General features: G+C 29.5%; 1 protein-coding gene across 1 annotated transcript in view; it reads left to right on the top strand.

Moving 5' to 3' along the window:
- LOC107446126 (neurogenic locus notch homolog protein 1) overlaps window positions 1-22,813 on the top strand; it is a gene marked incomplete in the record, with an annotated part of 98,987 nt that overhangs the window by 5,649 nt on the left and 70,525 nt on the right. Inside the window, 2 exon segments of the mRNA XM_071184773.1 lie at window positions 8,058-8,147; window positions 15,597-15,707. Coding sequence (XP_071040874.1) covers window positions 8,058-8,147; window positions 15,597-15,707 — 201 coding nt within the window.

Raw genomic sequence — 22,813 nt, 5'->3', positions numbered from 1 at the left:
GAGAAAAAGGGTGGAAGAGGAAAGAAGATAGACGGCATGGATGAGCTGGTCCGAGGCGAGATCTTGGGCAGAAGATCGAGAGAACTGGTGCAAGAAGATAAGGTCCTTATGTGCCACCAGGCACGAAGTAAGATGAGTTGTTAAGTTTAAGTTTACTTTATTGATATGCAAAATGCTCAGTATACTGTATTATGCAAATTTACAAATTGGTTTATAACGCAACTACATTTTCGTATAAAAGTTTGAAGATTTTTGATATTATTTCCTGCCTCTTTTTTTAAAACTCAAGCTTGCTGCTAGATTGCTTGCTAGTTCTATCATACTTGTCGGGAAAATTTAATTCTGCATCACGTTTTTGTTTAATTTATAATCATATGTCACTGCTAATAATCCTGATATCCTTGGATAAGATATGAATTGTTGCTAAAAATTTACTTGACATTCTCACTGCGTACTAAAACATTTTTCCAAACAAAAATCTTGCGCCACTTTTCCTAAGTTTCTCGAACATAAGCAGGCTTATCTTTGCGTCTCCTTTCTTGTCTAGTCGATTTGTTATCTAAATGATTAACACGAGAAATTTCCCAAAATATTTCCAGTGGGATGTTTCCAAGAAATGTATGTAGACTAGTTTCTGGGTGACTCAAATATTTAATTTATTTCCCATGTGATTTGTACACACAGAAAATAATTATTAGCGGTTAATGGTAACCGAACATATACTTGAAAAACTGTAATTTTTAGTTTTTTACAATTTTTTTCATAAACTTTCCCTTGTTCAATACGTTAACATTTCCCCTTAGTAGTGAGTTGTCCAGCAGATGGCGCAGCGCCACAACTACTGTGTCTGTTTACAAATGTAAGAGAGAGATTTTTAATATGAAACGATTAGGAAGCAGCAATGTACTCGGCTGTTGAAGTAGTTTGTTTTCTTTTATTTCTTAATTAAATTTATTGTTTTATTGTTGAAATCATTCTTGACTCATCGCCACATAAAAGAGCAAACAGCGATAGAAAGTAAAAGAAGACAACAAATATTTGTCATTTTAATTAATTCATTCTGGATTGTGGATTAAATATAATCTCAAATGAACCTGTTGCATATATCACTATCAATCAGTCATACTTATTAACACATGGAATGGTTTTTATAATATTAGTGGAAAGCTCTGCCAGAAAAAAAGTTAATTTTATGACTAGCTTATATTTCATCTGAGTCTGCTTCGCATTATAAGTAGGCAAAGTATGAATAGTATCACCATTATCAGAAAAATCATTCTTCCCATTTATTTTTTATTTTCCTCCTTAGAAATGCTTTCTATTTTACTACCAGATGCTTACATATGCTTCGCTATTTGAATGTTATTCAAATATCTTTGATTTACCTTTTTTATTTTGATTTGCTTCTACAAGAAGCGGTATATTAAATCATCATACAATTCGAAACAGGTAAATAGAACTAATACGACACACCCTTCACTTGATTAGAGCCACGTGCTGCAGAAACTACACATGAAGTTATATGACTGTATCTCAAGTCATGTGACTAAGTCAGGGACTACACAGCATGGCATTTGATCTTAATTGAAATTTTGTCTTCATATGAAACATCTTCGATTGCTATAGAACATTGTTTCATCATTTCTTGTTAAATAAGCAACACAAAAAGATAATTTTGAAGTAAAATTAAAAAAAAAAAATATTTATTTTTAGTAATTTTGATCAGAACAGTATACTTATAAAAAATTTAAAAACCTTTTGCTTATATTTTTAAAAGAAAAGCCTCTTTTGAGGAACAATATAATGCATTCACATACAAATCCACGAAAAGTAAAGCAATAATCTTTGCTCGAAATTTTTTATAAGTAGCATGAAAAATAGTTTTGCGCTAAATAGTCTCTAACAGAACAGCAGGGTTTATACATTTGCTGCAGTTAAATTTTAAACAATTATCTGATCAACCGTTAAAACCTATTTTTAATAATGCACTCTTGAATCAAACTTCATTTATTATCATAGCACGTAAACAACGTTTGGTTGACTTCATTATAAACCAAGCGTTTGATGCGTGAAGAAATGTATAGAGTGAAAAAAAGTGAATGCTAAAAAATAAGATATGTCAAATTTATTTGAGGAAAAAGTATTTACGGGAGTTTATTATGCATTTTTTAGCAGTTTTTTTAAACATGCCTTTGTCAAAAAAGAGTCAACCATTTAGTAAAATATATTATTTCGGATGTAAGATTTCCTTTCGCATTTTTTAAAAAAAGTTATGCATCTTTTTCAGAATTTTTATGATTCTCCTAATATTATGTGACCATAGTTTATATTTTAAATAAAGGTAATCAATATTTTTAATACTCCTGGTATAAAAGACATGAAATTAAAAAAAAATCCAGTTTGAAAATTTATTATTAGAATTAATTTGGTTCATTTCACTACAGAATTTTTGAAGTCCAAGAACTGCAAAATTATTGCAGTTTGTATATCCGTAATTTTTAAGTTGTGCCAACTTCAAAAATACAGTAAATATACAGATATATAAATCTGAGCAATTCTTCTGTAAATACTTAGTTGTATAGTTGTATTGATATTAGAGTAAGTATATGTTAAGCTTTTTTGTTCAGTAATGGACATTGGAGTTAGACTGTAGTAAAAGTTTGTCAAATGAACCGTTGAATGAGGCTTAATAAGTTTATATGGTGTTACCATCTCTCGTAAGAAATGAGGAATATTAGACTTTCTGAATACTGGACTCGATGGTGCTTCCATATTTTTGTATTCTAATGTTCAACGGTCACTAATTGGTAAGGGTGGAACATTAAAAACACTTAATCTGTTAAAAGAATGAAAGAAATATTATGGCGTCAAAGTTGGGACTTGAACCCCTATGCAGCCGGTCATGAGATTGATAGATTAGCCCTCTAGGCTTCAGTATGTACCAAGCTATAAGGAGCTCAGTGGCTTCATTAGGTGGGCTTATTGGTTGTTTAACCATATGAGTAGAAAGCAGTCAATATGCAGTTTTTCCCACAGTTACCAGTTGGATACAATATTCTTTATGTTGTTTGACAGTTTTGATTGGATAAGAAAAAATAAAAATTATATAAATTGTTAATTGACCATTTATCGTGAGATATGGGAAATATCAAACTTTTTTGATATACAACGCTCTTTGGTGCTGTCATCTATGCTGGAATGAGAGTTTCGTATTATAATAGTCCAGGGTCACTAGTTTCAAGATGCTAGAAACTCTTCATGTGTAGATATTGTGGTGTCAACCGTTAAATCGGTAATTAGGACTGGGCTATAAATCGATATATCGCGACATATCGATTTAACGCCTATATTGGCAAACCGATACAGCAACTTTCATTCCAAGCGATGCATCAGAAATCTGATTTAAGCCGTCGAGTGAAGAAGACGATATAACGATATAGCGATACACGCAAGGACTTTCTCTTACGTTCCGATGCCAACTCGCGCTGTGGAAGACGATATTGTTTCGTTATGTTGAGACGGCCTTGACTGATGAGCGGTAGAATCAGAATCACTTTTGAGACCTTATATCGTTATATCACATGTTCGTTTTCGCACCTTCGCGATTTGAAATCGTTTCTTGTAGATTATTTTCAATGGGATTAACTTCGTGATCGCCGTCGTAACCTTGTTCTGAACGCAATCTATTATTGAAAAGAATTTATAAAGAAAAGTTTCTTCATTAATTAGGTAAGTTTTTTATTTATTTTCTGACAAAACTTTTTTTATATTTTTAAATGTGAAAATTATCGGAAATCTAATTTAAGGCACCCATAAGGAATTAAATTACAAAGTAAATAAATTTGTTAGGTTATTTTTTTACTTTCTTTTAATTTATTAAAAACCTTTCGGATAAAACTTCTAATAATTTAATGGGCTTCTATTACTGATTTTAAATTTATAAATCTTGAGTTGTTTTTATTTTTAGAAATAAAGTTAAAACAAAACTTATTTTTTGGACATAAGTCAATAAACTTTATTTGTTCAAAAGAATTTGAAAAGTTTGCGAATTTTATTCATTTTTTTTTTTTTTTTTATCAATTACTACTTCGTTTTATTAGAGAGTAAAATCATTATTTTTTTTTAATTTTCGTTTTATATTATTAGTTAATTAGCTAAATATATTACCGAATATCACAATTCTTTTGTTTTTATTTTTAAGAATTTAATTAAGAAACTTTGCCTTACTTTGTTTTTCGTTCATAATTCGGTCATTATTTAATTTAATTTAATTATTTATATGAAATAATAATAAAAATAGTGTTTAAGAAGCATTTTTTTTCTAAAATTTATTTAGCTCTTTGTTTTAAGCATACAAATAATTTTTTAACGAACTTATTTTTTAAATTTTGTTCCTATGCTGTTAGGTAAATATATTGATAAATTTCACTTTTATTTATTTTTTTATTTTTAAACTAAGAAATCTTTTGTTATTTGCGTGATCATTTTTAGAAAATATAACAAAACTTGTGTTTACTTCTTCATTAAGAATTTGAACATTACGATCGAACTTAATAATTCTGTAATTATTTACGCATAATAGTACAAGCAAATATTGATTTGTTAAAAAAAGTTTTTTTTTTTAAAAAAAAAAAATATTTTTAACACTTTGTTTTAAGTGTATAATGAATTTCTTAACAAACTTTTTTTTTAATTTTTTAAATTTTCTTTCAATAATTTCAGCTAGATATCTTTATAAAATTCCCTTTTTATTTTTAAACTGAGAAATCTTTCAGAGAACGAAAATTTTAAGAAATTATTACAAATCTTATGTTTACTTTTTAGTTTAAAATTCGAACATTTTTAATTTTAAACTTCGGCTTTTAGTCAATCTAACTTTTATTTTAATTAAAATATATTTTGAAATTTTAAAATCAGCTTTTGTTTAATAACAATATTTTTTTTCATTAAGGGTGTTTTAGGGGTTAACTTAAATTAAGACTGCTTATACCTTATAAACGATAAAGAAGTGCAAATATTTCATTCTGTATCTACACACATTTTTTCAATAAATATTTTAAGTAAGATTTGTACATCTTAGTCAATTTATTTAATATCTTTCTTTAGCAAAACATATATATTTTCAAATTTATAAATTGATTTAAATCAATATGCGTATGAAGTCTTGATAGAAATCTGACTTTCTGTGCCTTAAAGTAAATGAATCTTTTTTGAAAATTTAAGCGATACATCGCTATATCGCGATGCAAAACTGACGATATATCACGATATATAATTTCTAATATCGCCCAGTCCTATCGGTAATGGTATGTCAAATTGTCCCTCTCAACTACAGCATGTTCTCAGTTGCAAGAAACTAAGTGGCATCCTAAGTTTGACCTAATTAACGATGAATGAAATTCCGGTTGTTCAAACAGTTTAGGTGAAAATAGTCAATAAGCGAATTTTCTCATGCCAAACAGTTCGAGTATCTTCCATATTTGACTGTTTTAATTGAATATGATAAATTAGCAGTTAAATAAATTGTAATGTAATCATATTTCTAAGAAATTTCTCTCATTTAAATTTAACGAACTTCTAAAACTCGATTTGCATCTTTTGCGTTTCTTGCCATAGCATTATAATATTATAAGCCATTAAAATACTATAAAATGTTTTTTAAAGAAAGATATTTGTTTAATTAAAAAATAAACAATAAATAAGTATTTGTTTTAAAACACCTAAATTTATTTTTAAATTTTAACAACAGACTAAAATTAATAAATTTCCGAAGCAAAAGTTTAAAAAGAGATCATTGAATCTAAAATTTCTGGGATTGAATATCCGTTTTCAAATTTAATTACGTAAACTCTTTTGATATTAAGCTGTTTAAAAGCAAAAATAATAAAATTTATTTATTTCATTAGACCAAATTTTAAGTCAAATTTTAGTTCTGAAACAGTTCTAGTTTAATACGAATTCGAATAAAAAAACTTATTGTTCTTATGAATTCACATTTTATTATAATATTGTTCTCAACCCCAACTTTATGTGAAAGAAATTTTTACGTAAGAAATAAATAAATAAATAATAAATTAAAAAGCATATATTTCAAAAATTACCAAAATGCAGGAATATTTAAATACTTAATTTTAAGCAGATTAAAAAAAAATTAAATTGTACTAACAAAACAAATATAATTATGTCAATTATGTATTAATATATACATTAATAAGGATAGTGTGCGTTATTTCCGTTCTTAATATATAAGTTTAGACTCACTTAAATACTCAAATAGTCGCAATTTTGCTGTAATGCAACAGAAAATAAACCTCTCAAACAATGACAGTCGAATTACTTCAATATAATATAAAGTTTTATTATTTTTTAGTTGAAAAATAACTAAAGTATTTTTACAGTTAAGATTACGCAAAAGAAAATATATTATTGATAGTAAAATATTTCAATTCGGAAAAAAAATGGCAGTTTATTTTTAGTTGGGGTATTTTTGGCACGGATATTTTAAACTTGTATAATAGACACACGGGAGCATATTTTTCTAAACTGCTGTTTGTAGAAAATGCAACACCATGAAAGAATCATCAGAATCAAATGAAATTTAATGCAGAAACGACTTGTACTGATACAAATAAATGATGAAATTTTCAAAACAAAAGAAACAAATTAAGCGTCCGAAATCAGTATGTGGTGCAGCCACCACGCGCTGCAATAAGTGCTGCTATACGACGTGGCATGGAGTCAAACAGATGTTGAATATCTGCTTGAGGAAGAGAATTCCATATCGCTTGTATGCGCAACCAAAGTTCGTCTTTGGAAACTGCAGGACGCGGATCACGAGTGAGACGCCGACCAACCATATCCCACACGTGCTCAATAGGCGACATATCCGGCGAATAAGCAGGCCAAGGAAGAAGTTGCATGCGTTGTGCTGAACAGAAGTCTCTAACAGTCCGCGCAACATGTGGGCGTGCATTATCCTGCTGAAAGATAGCTCCAGGGATGCCTTGAAGGAAAGGAACGACTTCGGGCTGTAGCACTTCACGGACGTATCTGTTGCTATTGAGATTACCCTCAATTCGTATCAAATTGGATCGTCCATGATACGAAATCGCACCCCAGACCATAACTCCGGGTGTTCGACCACTATGTCGTTCAATAATACACTCAGGAAGGCAGCGTTGACCGGCATAACGTCTAACACGAACACGGCCATCATGGGTCCACAAATTGAAGCGTGATTCATCTGAAAAGACAACTTGGTGCCAATCAGCTCGCCAGTCTCTGTGCTCAAGAGCCCACTGCCGACGCAGCCGTCGATGATCCGCCGTGAGGGGAATCCTGTATAATGGCACCCTTGCACGCAATCCACGGCGCAGCAGACGACGACGAATTGACGAAGCCGACAATTGTACACCTGTAGCAGTAGACCAATGTGCTGCCAGCTGCCTGGAGGAAGCTGTGCGATCATTCACCGCCATGCGGAGCAGGTGTCGATCATCGCGCTCTGACGTCACCTTCTGTCGTCCAGTGCCTGTTTTTCGAGTTGTTCGGTGCTCGTCGGTCCACTGCTTCCAAACTCGCATCACTGTGGAACTGTTCCGCTGCATACGAGCTGCTATTGCGCGATAGGAAAATCCTCCTTCTCGAAGGCCGATTATCCTCCCTCGTTCAAACTCCGTAAGTTGCTTGAATTTCTTATTCTTCCGTCGTGGAGGCATACTCAGGTCTCACTAAACGTTTGCCACTAACAAATAATCATAGACTATTTTCAACGTCCCGCTACAGCACTTTATTTATACGCTTTCAGCATCAATTCAGAGGGCGCTGCGCGCGCAACGCACGCGCGATGGCTCTGAAACTTTATTAATTTGCATAATATCCTATAATTGACATTTGCTGCGAATTTCATTTGATTCTGATGATTCCTTCATGGTGTTGCATTTTCTACAAACAGCAGTTTATAATTATATGAGAATATTTCCTTAATGACATTGCAAACAAATATAATTAAAGACTCAAGTTAAAAAATAATAACTTCATCTTTTAAATTTAACCAGGATGCCAGTGCAAGAATGGTGACTGCGTTGAAGGAAAAGGATGCGTATGTTGGCCAGAGCACGGAAAATATTCAGACAAGGAATGCAAAAGTAAGACCTTTTTATAAATAAATATTTCAACCCTCGCTGTTTCTTATCTGGAATAAAATTAATCGGTGTGGAGAATTTATAATGCATTAAATTTTTTGACTTTCACTTTATCTTTTTAAAATTGTGATTGTCAAAGTTCCTAGGTATAGAAATTTGTGCATAAATGAATGCAAAAATAAAGAGAGATATTTATATGCTGTTAAAACAATAAGTGGCACTTTTGAATTATTTCAGTGAAATTAATTTTCATTTCATTAATTATTCTTCTATGCCACATTCAATAATCGCACATCCAGTCGTGGGGGAGGAGATATTGTAGGAGAATGCTGTACTTTTGTCGTTTCAATAAGGCTGGGTAAAAAATAATAAATGGCACTAATGATAATAACAACAACTTCTTGATGGACGAATAAATGCTCATCAGCTAACACGTATTAAAGAAGTTTTTCAAACTGATTGATTGGCTGAACTGTATAATGTAAAAATCGCAACTATCATTGCCAATTTAATAAACGGTGGTGGAAAAACTGGTAAGTGAGCACCCAAACTGGCGCATAACGCTTGTGCTCTTATTATACACTATATATTTATATGTTCAGCAGATATAATTACGGCATAACTACCACTACAAAAATTAAACATCAATTCACTAGTATGTAAGACGTGCTAAATTGGTTCTAAAGGTAACCAGAGGTACCTTTTAATAGATGAAGGTTGGCATTGTCTGAAGGTCATCCCCACATTAGTATGATTAAAATGTATTCACTCAAATGATGCTAATTATGAATAAAAAGTAATTGAAATTCACACAAATTCAAGTTAAAATGAATCATGAATGTCAAGTAATACTGAAAATCACTCAAACACGAGTGAAAATAGCTCAAGTTTGAGTGAAATTTTTTCACTCAAACTTGAGTGTTTTCCATCTAACTCTTTCACTTGAGTGATTTTAACTCAAGAAAAGAAGGCCGCTTTTTTCTAGATGAAAGAGTTAAATAACACTCAAGTTGAGTTATTTTCACTTGTTCATTTTAAGTGAGTACAAACAGAAAAACATTCAAAGGACTATTTTAATTGAACAGCGAGCATAAGCTATGGCAGAAATGAGAGCTATTTCGTAACCTGATACTACCTCTAAGACCGATGAAAAATTCTGAAAACAATACCTTGATTTTTGTAAAAGTATTTTACTTTTGTTGACCGTTTTATTTTTCAGTTGCGACATTTTTTTATTGCTTCAACCGCAATGTACTCTTATTTTTCACATAGTTTTTAGTGCTAGTTTGAAATTGGTGTTTCACCTGTTGTATATTGTTATTCTTTGGAACTAGCTTGATCTTAATTTGAATATTAGATACTCAGTTTATCAGCACGCAAAAAAACTGGCATTAAAGTGGTTGCAAATTCCTAATTCATGATGATGACTTATATTCGTTAAGAATCTATAATTTAGGATCTTTAATCAGTTATTTATTTCAATTTCATATTTACTCATCATACATATTACTTTTATTTATATCTATGCACTAATATACTTGAGCTTAATACAATTTGTTATATTTTACTGAGAATATCTGGATTTTCATATTTTAAAAGTTGACAATTAGAATTTAACAAAAAACCCTCTTCTTTCAGCAACATCAATGAACATTATTTTCGAATATTGTTTGATTAAACACTGAACACTATCATGACACACATCATTAGTTTCGGGCATTTCATCATTGGCCTCAGGCGGTTCTTAACCTCGTCTGCTGGGGATGCCACGTAAGAATTGCCCACATCAATATTCAATCCTCAGCTTTAACAGTCATGATCACAACCATCTATGCACTAAATAGTGCATAGATAGATGCATATTAATATACTTGAACTTATACAGTTTGTAATATTTTAATGAGAATATATGAATTTCACATTTTAAAACTTAACAATTAGATTTTTTTATACAATACATATTTTAACTTCATATATACATTATTTTTTTCCTTTCATAATGCAATTGTGGGAAAGGAATTGGCTGCTCATTTGATGTTGGAAGATGGTCAGACGATACATATTGCATTTGTAAGGAAGAGAGTACCGAGGGACTATGCAAAAGTATATGAAATTTGTACAGGAATAAAAATTAAAAATGATAAAATATTTCATAGTAAAACATGTAAAATTAAATCTGGAAATTTTTGTAGAACAAAATTTAAATTTATTATAATTATGAATAATACAATTCCCAACATAAAATTTGTCAGCTTGTCTTCTACTACGGTTTTGTCCTCAACCCCTTGGCGTGAGTCTATGCGGGACCCACGAAAGCTGTAGTGCAACGAAGGAAGAAGATAACTACATCTAAGGCAGAATAAAAGTTCCAGAGAGCAAGATTTATTAAGAGCTTCTTCGAACTAGAAAGAAGCTTTATTTTCATATTTTGTATATAATATTTGAATATCCTTTATATAAAGTTCTAGTTCTTTCTATTTCGATATAAAGAATTTCTTGACAATTTTGTTTTTTTTAAAAAAACTAGCTAATAGACTTAATATTTTGTTCCGGACATCCATTGTGCTTCTTTACCCCCCCCCCTCCATGTGCCTATGGTATTGACCGCATCCCATATAAATTACATGAATAATTTTCTTGAATTGTCGTATAAAATAAAAAAGTAAGCCATTTTTTTTTGAATTTCCATTGAATGAAAATATGTTCCCGGTTTTACTCCACTAGTGTTGTAAGATGATTTGACTTTTTCTAGAAAAAAAAATCTGTTATAAAAAAGTATTGCAACTAAAACTTTCAGGTATGATACATTGTGCACAACTGACTAAAGTATCTTGATTATAGCTGACAGCTTCAAGGTCAAACAGTTTAATTCTAACAGGCCCTCCAGTCTTAGCTGCAAGATCTACCACACTGTTTCCTACACGTATGTTTGCTAATAAATAAATTTAATTCATTTCAAAAAATGGTCACTCTTTGCAGTAATGAAAAGGCACAAAACTTTTTACATTTTTCAGCAATGGGTAGCATGTAAGTGTAGGCAGGAATTCCGTTTCGCTGATGAGAAGCTTTTCACAATCCAACGAGCTCAAAATTCCCAGAAAGATAGAATCTGGTCTTTAGACACTCCGAGTACCTCGGAGATTATTTAACAACACCAAAATCCAAAATCAATCATGTTCAGAAGCGGATTTCAACCTAATTTGAAACCACTTCTTGTTTTTAGTGAATAACGGTGTTAAAATAAATCTAATTCATTTTAGAAATATCTGTACTTCACTGAACCACAAAAGCACTATAAAATGGGCGTTTCAAAATTCTCTGCGCCAGCTCACAAGAGTCAAAAGAATCAGGGGAGGAGCATGGGACATTTTCCGGACATGATATCAACTACAGAATGGCCACCCTACTAGCTAGATTTCTATACTATGGATTCCAGTATATGGTCCATTTAGGAGTCTAGGGGCTGCACTAAACCACACAAAAATTAGGACACTCTAAAGCAATCACTCTCTCTTCTGCAGGGGTCTTGCTGCTCATTACTGTAAATTTCAATAAACGCTTGTATCTTTGCAATGTAGCGAAAATGGCGTTTTTGAAACTATTTAAATTTAATTATTAATAAAAGTTCACCCTTATTATTATTTGCTAAATTTTGTTAATTTATTAATTCTTAATAAAGTCATATTAAGAATTGTTTGCCCGGGTTTTTTTCTGCTTTCTGTACTTGCTATCATGATTATAAGTATACTTTGAAAAATGGCAATCTTAATTGTCATTAATCAATATTCAACTTTAAAAGTATATTTATTAAAAGTAATTATAATAAAATGAATTTAAATTCTTTTACTTAAAAATGCACCTGACTGACCAAAGGTTTGTTACCATACAATTTATTTTTTTTAAGTCTGCAATAACAGGTATCGCAATCATGGCATATTTGAAAAGAATAATGTTTATCGTTCGTGAATATCTCTAATTTCATAAGTTAACTAGAATGTTAATAACAGAATTTTATAGCAGTGTTATAAAAAATGCAATAATTAGGCAAAATTTCAAATTGTGTTGGGATTGTACAGAATAAAGTTTTTTAAGCATAATTCTGTATAAGAAAAAGGATAAATAATGATAGAAGGTTTTTATTTCCTATACTATTTTGTATAAACATGAAATAAGGATTGTGTAAACAGAAATATACTTAAGTAATGCCGCATCGAATTTATATATAGTGGCAACGAGTTCCACTAGGGGAACAGATTCCAACTAAAAACTAAACATAAACATTGTTACATAACAAATGAATATTAAAAAAAACATATTTAGAAAATATTAAATTATAATTTTTAGGTTTTATAAATCGATAAAATATGGGTAAAAAATAAAATGGAACATTAGTTTGGCCTATGTAGTGATTACTTTTATATTTTTCGAATGATTGATTGGAAATTAATTCTATATATTGTTATGGCAATATCTCAAAGAAATATCCTAAATTATATATGACAGTTAACAGTACCGGTGTTTATTTAATTATGCTTGTTTTAACTAGAGCCCCTGAATTAGACAGAATAGGAGCCTTAGTTTTAACTTTTTCGAAAGAAATACGTAATTTTTTTATGATACGACACAACTCACAATCGTGATTTAATATTCTCGTGTACCTAACAGACGGATTTATGAATCACTTAGTGCTTGAAGCTGATCATTTAGATCGAAATCATATGACGAATCTCTTTAACTGCAATTTACAATAGTATATTAATGAAATTTGCAAAAAAATAATAATTGGAAAACTGCTGATAAGATTAAATACCGATTTAAATAACTTCATCGTAAAATAAAGAGTAAAATTAAATTATAATTGAAAAAGACAATTCTCTTAGTCTTATTTTCTTAAGTTAGAAAACAACCAAAATCATAATAATATTAGTACAGACTTTCCTTGAAATTTTACAATACCTTTTTTAGGATTTTTATTAATTTTATGCGGATGACAACAAAAACAATATGGAATTCAATGTGGGAAAACTAGATCCTACAATTTGATTTTCCAGTCAGTAAAAAGGCGCTGACAACAACAGAAAACTGTGGTAGACCATCATGTTTTATGTTATGTAGAGAAATCGTTAATTATGAAAAAAATTGAAAAGTTAAATTTTTTTTTATTGTCTGGACTTGCAGATTTTTGAAAATTTATATTTAAATCTAAAATATTGATTGATGAAAAATGCTTAAAAATGAATTCAAAAAATTTAATAGTTGCATTGCTCTTTGCTGTAAAATGGAATTCTATATATCCGAATTAGCCAATTAATGAAAGATCTAATAATTTATTTGTAAAATTAGTAAACGCCATTGCTATAGAGAAGTTTCCAAAATAAAATCTGGTAACTTGGCATTTATATTTTATTTGATATTTTCTCTTCTGTAAGTTATGTGCTGTAGTTTTAAAATATTCCTGAAATTGTCATCATTGTTTATCAGGCATAAGATTCCTTGCAATTTTTTTCCACAATTGTGCTACAACTTTCAAATCTCGCAGGATTCTATTTTTTAAATCTATATGAGGTAAAACTCTAAAGAGACGAAGCAATTGTATTATTTTCTATAAAATTCTAATTAATTTATAATCTGCTATTTTTATTGATTCAGATAAAATGCAAATAAAATGAAGAGAACTGTGTTAATGTTAAAAGAGCTTTCCTCGTAGCTTTTATTACTTTTTTACAAAACAAAAACTTCTTAAGGACAGAATTTTTTTTAGTCGCTGATTACGAGTGTGATTTTGAAAGGGGTAGATCAAAATCACACTCATAAATCACACGCATCAGATTATTCATATGTTTAATCAAACATATGAATAATCTGATAATTATGTTTGTTTATAAATGCCGAAATATAGATAACTACCTGTCAGTTTAAATTTTCGAAAGTTCCTCAAAGGGAAGGCGTTTCTAATTTTCACAATTAATTATTATAAAAAAAAAATACCTTTTCTACTTATAGGTCTCTATTAAAAAATCTCTTTCATTTATTTTTATTCTCTAAATCTCAAAAGCTTCTTAATTATTAATATGTTAATTAAAATGTTATGTTACAAAATTAGTATAGTAAATATTATTTATTAAAAAATTATTTAAAATAGTATATTATTATAAATGCGTATAAATTAGCAAATAATATATGTTAAGAAATTAGATAAATTATAAATTTTGTTTCGAATAGAAATGTAAAAGTTGAATTGCAAGGAAAACAGAAAGAATAAGGGATATATAGGAATGGAGATATAAAGAATAAATAGAGATTTATTAAATGTTTTATTAACATTGTATAAGATTCAACTTAACGATACGTAAGTTGAGATTTTAACAAATCGAAATTATATAAATTTCAAATACGCGTATATATATATATATATATATATATATATATTCAATACATATATTCAAATATATTTTTATGCCTAATTTTTAAGGAACTTGTATTAGTAAAGTTTGCTTTGTATGTGAGATTAAATTGACTGCATCGTTGAAAAATTTGAAAAAATGAAGAGGTGATTAATTTCTGATACTGGACAAAGTGAGTAACAAAATTTGGAACTATTTCAGTTAAACAAGTAATGACAGCTTTTCAAAACTCCGTCAACTCTCTCCCTTAATTTTGAGGTTGCTATACCAAAATGTGCTGGAAAATGGCATGTTTATCTAGAAAATACGCGTTTTTAGAGTAAAACGCACATTTTCATTTTTTCCGCATTGCGCAGTACGCAAAATAAAGAAAAAAATATGCGAACCAACCAAATAACTTTTGATCTAATGATCGGATCAACACGTTCTAAGATTCAATTTCAATAGTTAAATAGGGTGACTCCCAAAAGGCTAATTAATTAGTGCAGACTATATTTTAAGTTTTCGAGATATGGTGAAATACGCAAACATTGGAATTAACATTAAAGGGTCTAAGCTTTGGACCACTCTCCTAACCAAGCTTTTGGTATCATATTTCCCGGATAGCGGAGTCAAAAATCGGAATAGGTCGAAAACAAGGTATGTTTATACCGAGCAGGAGAAAGTACGTTTTCATGTCTGATTTTGTGACTTAAAATATCATCTGCACTAATTAATTAGCATATTTGAGGTCATCGTCTCAAACCATTAAGATTGAGTTCTAAAATAGGAAGATAAATCAAAAGTTACACAGGGTGGTTCGTTTTTTATTTTGCGCACTGTACATCTAGATATGAACTATAGAGTCTCTACACAATACACCAAAATTAACTATCGCGAATTTGTATTTTATTTTAGAATTAAGTATAATAAAAAAATAAATAAAAAGCAGAAGAATCACAATACTCGTCATTCCAAAAAAACCACGTTACATAAGCATGATTCGATTTATGATTTAAGCTTTATTTGTTCCAAAATATTTTAATTCTAACTGCCATTTGTTCTGCAGAATGCAATTGTGGTAAAAACTTTGAATGCAGTGTTAAGAAAAGCCAATTTTCTAACATAGTGACATGTGATTGTAAAGAAGGATATGAAAAAATTGGGTCTAAATGTGTTGGTAAGTAAGAAATTAATTTTAAAACTTTATCGCTTTTAATAGTTTATGAAACTGAAGATAGGTTAAAATAAATCCTTTTTTTTAAACCTAAAGTGATAATTTTGCTTTTGTTGGAAGAAATAAGCGGAATTCATAAATAGGAACAATAACGTTAACAGCAACTAATTTTGCATTTTGTTGATTATTATGCAACACGGATGAAATATTACTTTTAATACTATATACTTTTCCCTCAATATTCAAAAATATTAGTGTAATCGCTGATTTGAGTGTTCACCTCTACGTTAAAAAAATGTTTACGGTATTTTTGTTGTAGCAGGTTTCTTATATTTCAGAATTTTCTTGCATTTTCAATGCATTTTCTGAAGAACGATAATTTTGAGAAAATTCCTTTACTCAAACACACTTTACAAAAATAAAAATTGAAAAAAAAAAAGAATTATGGAATTTTTGAAATTTTTTATGTAGATTTTGTATAATTCTAGCAATGTTTTGAGCTAAAAACTAAGATCTAAGTGTGACTATATAATTTTTAGCAAACTTAAATAAGAACATTTATAATTTTTAATAAAAAATTAATATAAAATAATATATTTAGTTTTATTTCATTGTTTTTTTTTATTTCTTTATTAATATTTTAGTTCCAAACACAGGTAATCACAGTTTTTATCTAGAAAAAGTTACTTTGAAATTTATGTTTAACAATTCAATGTAACTTTTTTTGCGTAACATAAAAAATTTCATGTTGCCCTTAGTTTGAAAGTTTTTTTTATGAATTTTTAAACTTTACCTTAAATATATAATTTTAAGAAATTCAAGTAACAAATACAAAATTTACTCTTAAATTACCCTTTTTTTTTAAAAAAAAAATCGTAAGTTGACGTAAGATTTAGGAAAAAGAAACTATAATAGGCAAGAATCAACCAAGGGATGGGTGATCAGAGCGAAAAGGAGACGGAGCCTCCTATACTGCTTATATTTAGTGAACGATATATAAACCTCTTTTTTTAAAAGCAAAGTAGATTATCTTAAACAATAAATTTCGAAAATCGATTGCTATGTGATCGTAATATTTTTTTACACACTCCAATGCTTCACGTACGAGAAGATCACATTTTTTTCCAGAACTATTTTATAAAAACATAAAGAAATACTTAAATATTGAAAGTTGTTTAAAAGATTGAGAAATAAGTTGAAAGTTCTTACTTCATTTTAGTTCTTTTTTTTTGGTAAATAAATAATGTGGTAATAGGTAAGCATTGCATTTTTGAACATGAATCAAAGCCCCCCCCCAAAAAAAATTTTTTTTTCTAAAAATCTTACACCCAGCAAAATATAGTTTACTCATTGCTGCTATTTGTTAATAAGATATTTTCACTTTTACTGTGTAAAGTTTGACTTATAATTTAATTTGATGGAATAAGCGTGAGGTCACATCCCTGCTTCATCAAAAAAATGATGAATTCTTGGAGATATATAAAAATATATACAACGTTTATCAGGAAAAAAAAACTGCACCATCTCTGCATTCTTCATAGAGTATTAAGAGTTCAGATTTAAATATTATATCATGAAGGAAATGAGCAAAAACTGGTTAGAAAATCTTTCCACTAATGTTCGTTTTGGGGAATATTTAAATTGACAAGAGTCTTTTATATTTTAAACATTTTGAAATAAATTATAATATGCATTTCCGGCAACATTCAATCCATTACTTTTAATTATATTTCGATAATTTATTACTTTTAGCTCCCCGATTATTTACTATTATATTTTTTTAACTTTTGACATCAAATAAAGAGCGAGCTATTGAAATGAATATTTCGAGGAAAACAAAATCTACAATAAAACTGTGTCACAGCTATACACCGTATACGGTTATCTTCCCTTTGAGTAGTGTCGAATGTCCACCCAGTCTTTTTGAAGCAGTACATTCCCTTGACCACTGCTGCCATGTGCCGTGAGCCTTGGTTGCTCAATGGGATAGAGTATTCACCTCCTAATGTGGAGAAGAGTGTTCGAATCCCAGATGTGGCTGGTCGATGCGAATTCCGCAACCGACCTGCACCAACCACTGTGCTGATGTAAAATATCCTCTTTAATAGATGGATCAGGGTTTAAAGTCTCCTTGCTGTCAGGCTACTTTTGGGAGGTGTTCGTGATTTTCCTCTCCAAGTGACGTATTTGTGGGTTAGTTCCATCAGAAAATCCTCAACGGAAACAAATTTCTTTCAATACTTGATCTAGGAGTTCCCTCGTCTGCTGGATTAGGTTCTTACGAGGCTATGGGGTAGAACATTGGTAGTCGCAAACTCAAGAAAATTGGGTCGGCTATTCAACGGAAATCATGGTCAAATAAAACGCGGTGATACATTTGCACATGCACAGTGACACATTTTCCCCCAGTCCTGCAATATCCAGAAAGAAAATCCACCATCTTGCAGTTCTTTTGCACGACCATGTTCAAAGTCAGGGAGCTGTTGATTATGGATTCTTCGTCTTCTTAAAAGCATTCTTCATTAACAACAACTCACTATGTCAAAATTTAACCAAAATTAACGCTTTCGAAGAACACATATTAAAAGTAACCCTGATGTTCATTGCGATAGAATAGAACTATTTCCTTTGCTCTATTCTATCGCAAAGTATATATAGAATGAAACTTTAAATTCGGAAATCTTCTCCAATGATCAGCAGGCCATAGGTGTAGGAGGTTTTGAATATGAAGATAAACTTAACTTGGTTTTTACCGTAGATCGCATAAAGGCTACCGATTACCCAAAAATACTAGAAACTAATTTATTGCCATTTTTCAGGAAAATTGGTAGCTCGAGCCAAATCTTCTAGCAAGATACTACCTCAATTTACGATAAAATTTTTTCACAGTAGTGGTTTTTCATCGCAGGTTGCTTATTGCTTCTCCTATCTCCTAACTTCAATCCCTAAGAATCGTAGGGGGCTGTTTCCATCTGTAGGGACTGTTTCTATCTCTAGGGGGCAGTTTCTAAGTGGCTGTTTCTATATGTGGCAAAATTGAAAGATACCACCATTGATACCTGGCATAATATTGATGTCACTATCCTCCAGGTATTGATAAAAAGTGAGCAACATTTCATGATTCAAGTCATATTTAAGTGTGGCGAGTATTTTGGCCATATATAGGAGTGGCTTTATATCGATTGGACATCTTTTTGAATTGACACCTTTTACTTATTCGTAAAACATTTACATATGTAAAAAAACACACACTTACTAAAAAAGTGCAAAATTTAATTTATAAAAAGTATTAAAAATGATATCAAGCGTCACATAAACACTGCTATTAAGACTACATATTCAAAAGTGTGACAGCTAGATCCAGTAAAGCTTAAAATTATAAAACAAGGATTCCCGTACTCGCCTGTCTAAATCAGATATCAATAAGAGTTTTAATTTCATTTAACGTATACATTTTTGCCATAAGAAGACATATCTCGCTAAAAGTGGCAGCTAAATAAGGCTGATGACGAGATAGATTTTATACATTTTTAATATTCTGGTCGTCACAGTTAACAAATTGAATTAAAAGAGAGGAAACAAGCAAGATAATTATTTAATTTTTTGGGGGATTATCAATTCTGTTTTTAACTTGCAGCGTTTAATAATTGGTAAGCAATGTAACATAAAACTCTGACAGTAATTTATTAAAAACGTACGGGTAAAAATAATAAGGGGTTTAAAAAAACAACAAATTAAAATTTATTAAAGCTACATTATTCAAGTGGATAATTGTTTAATAGGATAACAAAATAATAGGAAACAATTTGATTTTTTTGAGTCCTAAAACAAATAAATATGGAGCTTAGTATTTTCGAAAGACGTCAGAAAGAAGGGTTGTTCGTCGATTGTGATAAAAGTTCTTTTTACTTTAAATAAAGCACTCTAAGCTAGTTGAGGCTTGATACCTATTTTAATCAGACAAAATTTGAAACATTTTTTCTATTTAAAAAAGTAGTTTTTAAATGTTTTTTATGTCTGTAAGTTTTTTTTACCTACTTAAGTTTCGATAAATAAAATAGTGTTAATATAGCCATTAATTTATTCACATTATTTAAAAAAGGAATATTAAATTAAATTAGCATTAGGCACTAGTGAAACTTTGAGCATGATAGCTTGTTAGAAGGGGATCGAAATTTCGATTGGTATTAAATTCTGCCAGACGTTGATATAGCTAAAAAAATTCTATCAAGAGCTGTTTAACAAAATGATACTTGATACTTGTATTGTTAATTGATACTTTTAACACTTGTAACTCCATTTAAAATTTAAACACATTAGATAGTCAGAAAGTGGTCAAAATATTTAGTAACGATGAATTTCAGATAAAATCATAGAGACAAATTCTGCTTGTGTTGGTCAGAAAAAGATTAAAACTTACATTGTTCTCAGACAAAAAGCTGTATTTGAAATTGAGAGTACCTAAGTTATTCGGAAAGTGATCAAAGATTTAGGGTAAAAAATATATTTGGTGATAAAAATCTTTCTGTAGCAATGATGCCAATGAAACTTTTACTGCCACTAGGCATAGTGTTACAGAAAGAAATTTAAACCCACTGGTTAGTTGGAAAATGGTCTAAATTTTGATTAAAATTTTTTTCTCATGACAGATCCAAATGTGATTTTATAAAAACTGTAATAAAAGTAAAAGAAACGTTTTTAATAATTTTGGAAACTTAATGATGGAAATTGTTTTTTACTTAAATAGCATTATTTCAATTGGCATTTTCATGTGCAAAAGTAATTCACATTAATTTCAAAATCGATTACTTTGTATATGAAGTTTTAAAGGAATAAAAATACTTAATAAAAATAAGAACAGTATATGAAAGAGTAGTTTTTAATATTCTTATCTAAGTGAATTATGGTCATTAAAATATATTTTAGTATAGTTGTAAAAAATAATAAAACAAAACATAAAATTGTGACACAGTTATGATCTCTGTAAGAAAATCTTGTAATAAAAAAATAGCAATTTAGTGAAAAATCGAGCTAAATCTAATCAGTGCTAACAAAAATCTTCTAACAAAAAAATCTCTTTCTGTGCTATTCCTTGGAGAGAATCGCTTAGAATATAAAACTTTCACCTTTATTTTGGAAAAAAAATTCTCGATTTTAACTTTTTTTCTCTGTCCTTCAAATTTCATATAATATTATTTAATTTTCATGTTTTATGTACAAAACATTGGTGTCAATTAGAAAAATTTCGCATTCAAGGGCACGATAAAAAAAACCTATCTAAAAAATTTTAAATGTATCTCATTTTCTAATTATTTAATTAAATTTTTTCTCTCCATACTTAAGGATACTATTGTTTTCGTTCCCTTTTCATCGCTACAATAAAGCAAAAAGGTTTTTGGATTATCAATACTGCGCAATTTCAGTAATTAAAATTATTTAGTTAGTATTATTATTATGTAGTTAGTATTATTTAGTTATTATTATTATTATTATTATTATGTAGTTAGTTTTATTTAATTAGTATTATTATTATTATTTAGTTAGTATTTTTGCTATCTATTCATTTATTTTCATTTTTTGAAAATTACTAGCCTGAAGATAGAACCCTGCTCAGATGCCCACTTTCTCTACTCTATATTGCCATGCATACTAAAAGTTAAAATTGCTAGTTCCATGGTGTACTATTTAAAATAGGAAAGAAATACATTCAATTTATTTCTAAGAAGAATATTTATGCAGAAAACATACCATTTCTGTAGAACTGCTGTTAAATAATTTCAAATACAAGCTCTTATTATTTTTACCGAACAAATATCTTGTTTAACAATAGTAAAAGTTAATGATTGTTAAAGATGTGGGTGCTATCTGATCAACTTTTTCCATTGTGATTTTTATTAATTATTATTACTTTTTTGAGCTTCTCATTTTTTTAAATATAATAAAATCAAAACATAAGAAGACGATCATGGCTAAAAAAAAAATCACATTGAGCAAAAATGGGGTTGCTGGAGATAAAGTGAAAAATACGCGCTATTGTTAATTGACGAAGTTGCAATGCATGATGAATGAGTGCTAAAATATGCCTGATTTAGAAAGGAGGGTACAGCGCATGTTAGACAATGGCTACATTAATAGTCAATTCAAATTCCAATGGATGAATTTTTTGCATTTAATCAATAAAAAAAGATGGAGCATTAAGACCCTGAGGAAAATATAGAGAACTGAATGTTCAGACAGATTGATTATTCACATTTCACATTTCAAAACCATTACTTATTACCAAGTATAAATTGCCTGATAAAAGAAACACAAAACAACTATCATAACTCCATTTAGTGATGATTTTTTTATTCTGAGAAATACTCCATCCACCATTCAGCATTTCAAAGCAAAATTTTTAGGGCATTTGATTTTTTATTTCAATACTTGAAAGATATCTTAATATTTTCATCATCGAAAGAGGAACGCAAAGAGTCAGCAATATTCACACACATTCAATACTAATTTTATTTCAAAATAAAAACTTATTACGAATTACGAAATTATTTTTTTTATAAATATATCCGTATAATATTTAGGGGTAGCTTTGATTATCCTTATGAGTCCTAAGAGGGTATATGTGAATACTCACTTAAGACACGAATATCATTGTATACATTAGCAACAATAAAACTGTTATGTTTTGAATAGCACAACGCATGTTAGCAATATATTTCTTTGTTAATGAAATGAAATCAAATTTAAAATTGAATAGATTATTAGATGTTCGACAAATTGTGAAACTATTAAATTGGGAAATGTTTAAAAGTTCAGAGGCATAAATTGCTCGTTTCTCCCACTTTTCAAATTTCTGAACTCTAGCTCAAATGCTACTGGAGTTATAGGAAAAAGACACACAAGTAGGCCTCTATATTTCATTAATATATATTTATTTTGTCAGAAAATAAATCAGTAATGGTGTTATTGAATTTTGAAAAATAGTTTTAGACATACACTACCGGTCAAAAGTTTGCGAAAATTTTGAAATCTCCAAAAAAAAGTTCTAAATTCAAATGTTCATAGAACTGCGAAAAATCATTCAAATGGCATGAAAATTTGATATGTTCTAA

This window comes from Parasteatoda tepidariorum, chromosome 9 (assembly GCF_043381705.1).
Source record: "Parasteatoda tepidariorum isolate YZ-2023 chromosome 9, CAS_Ptep_4.0, whole genome shotgun sequence".
Lineage (NCBI taxonomy): Eukaryota > Metazoa > Arthropoda > Arachnida > Araneae > Theridiidae > Parasteatoda > Parasteatoda tepidariorum.
Note: the sequence above shows the minus strand (reverse complement) of the source record. Positions and strands in the feature narration are given on the sequence as shown.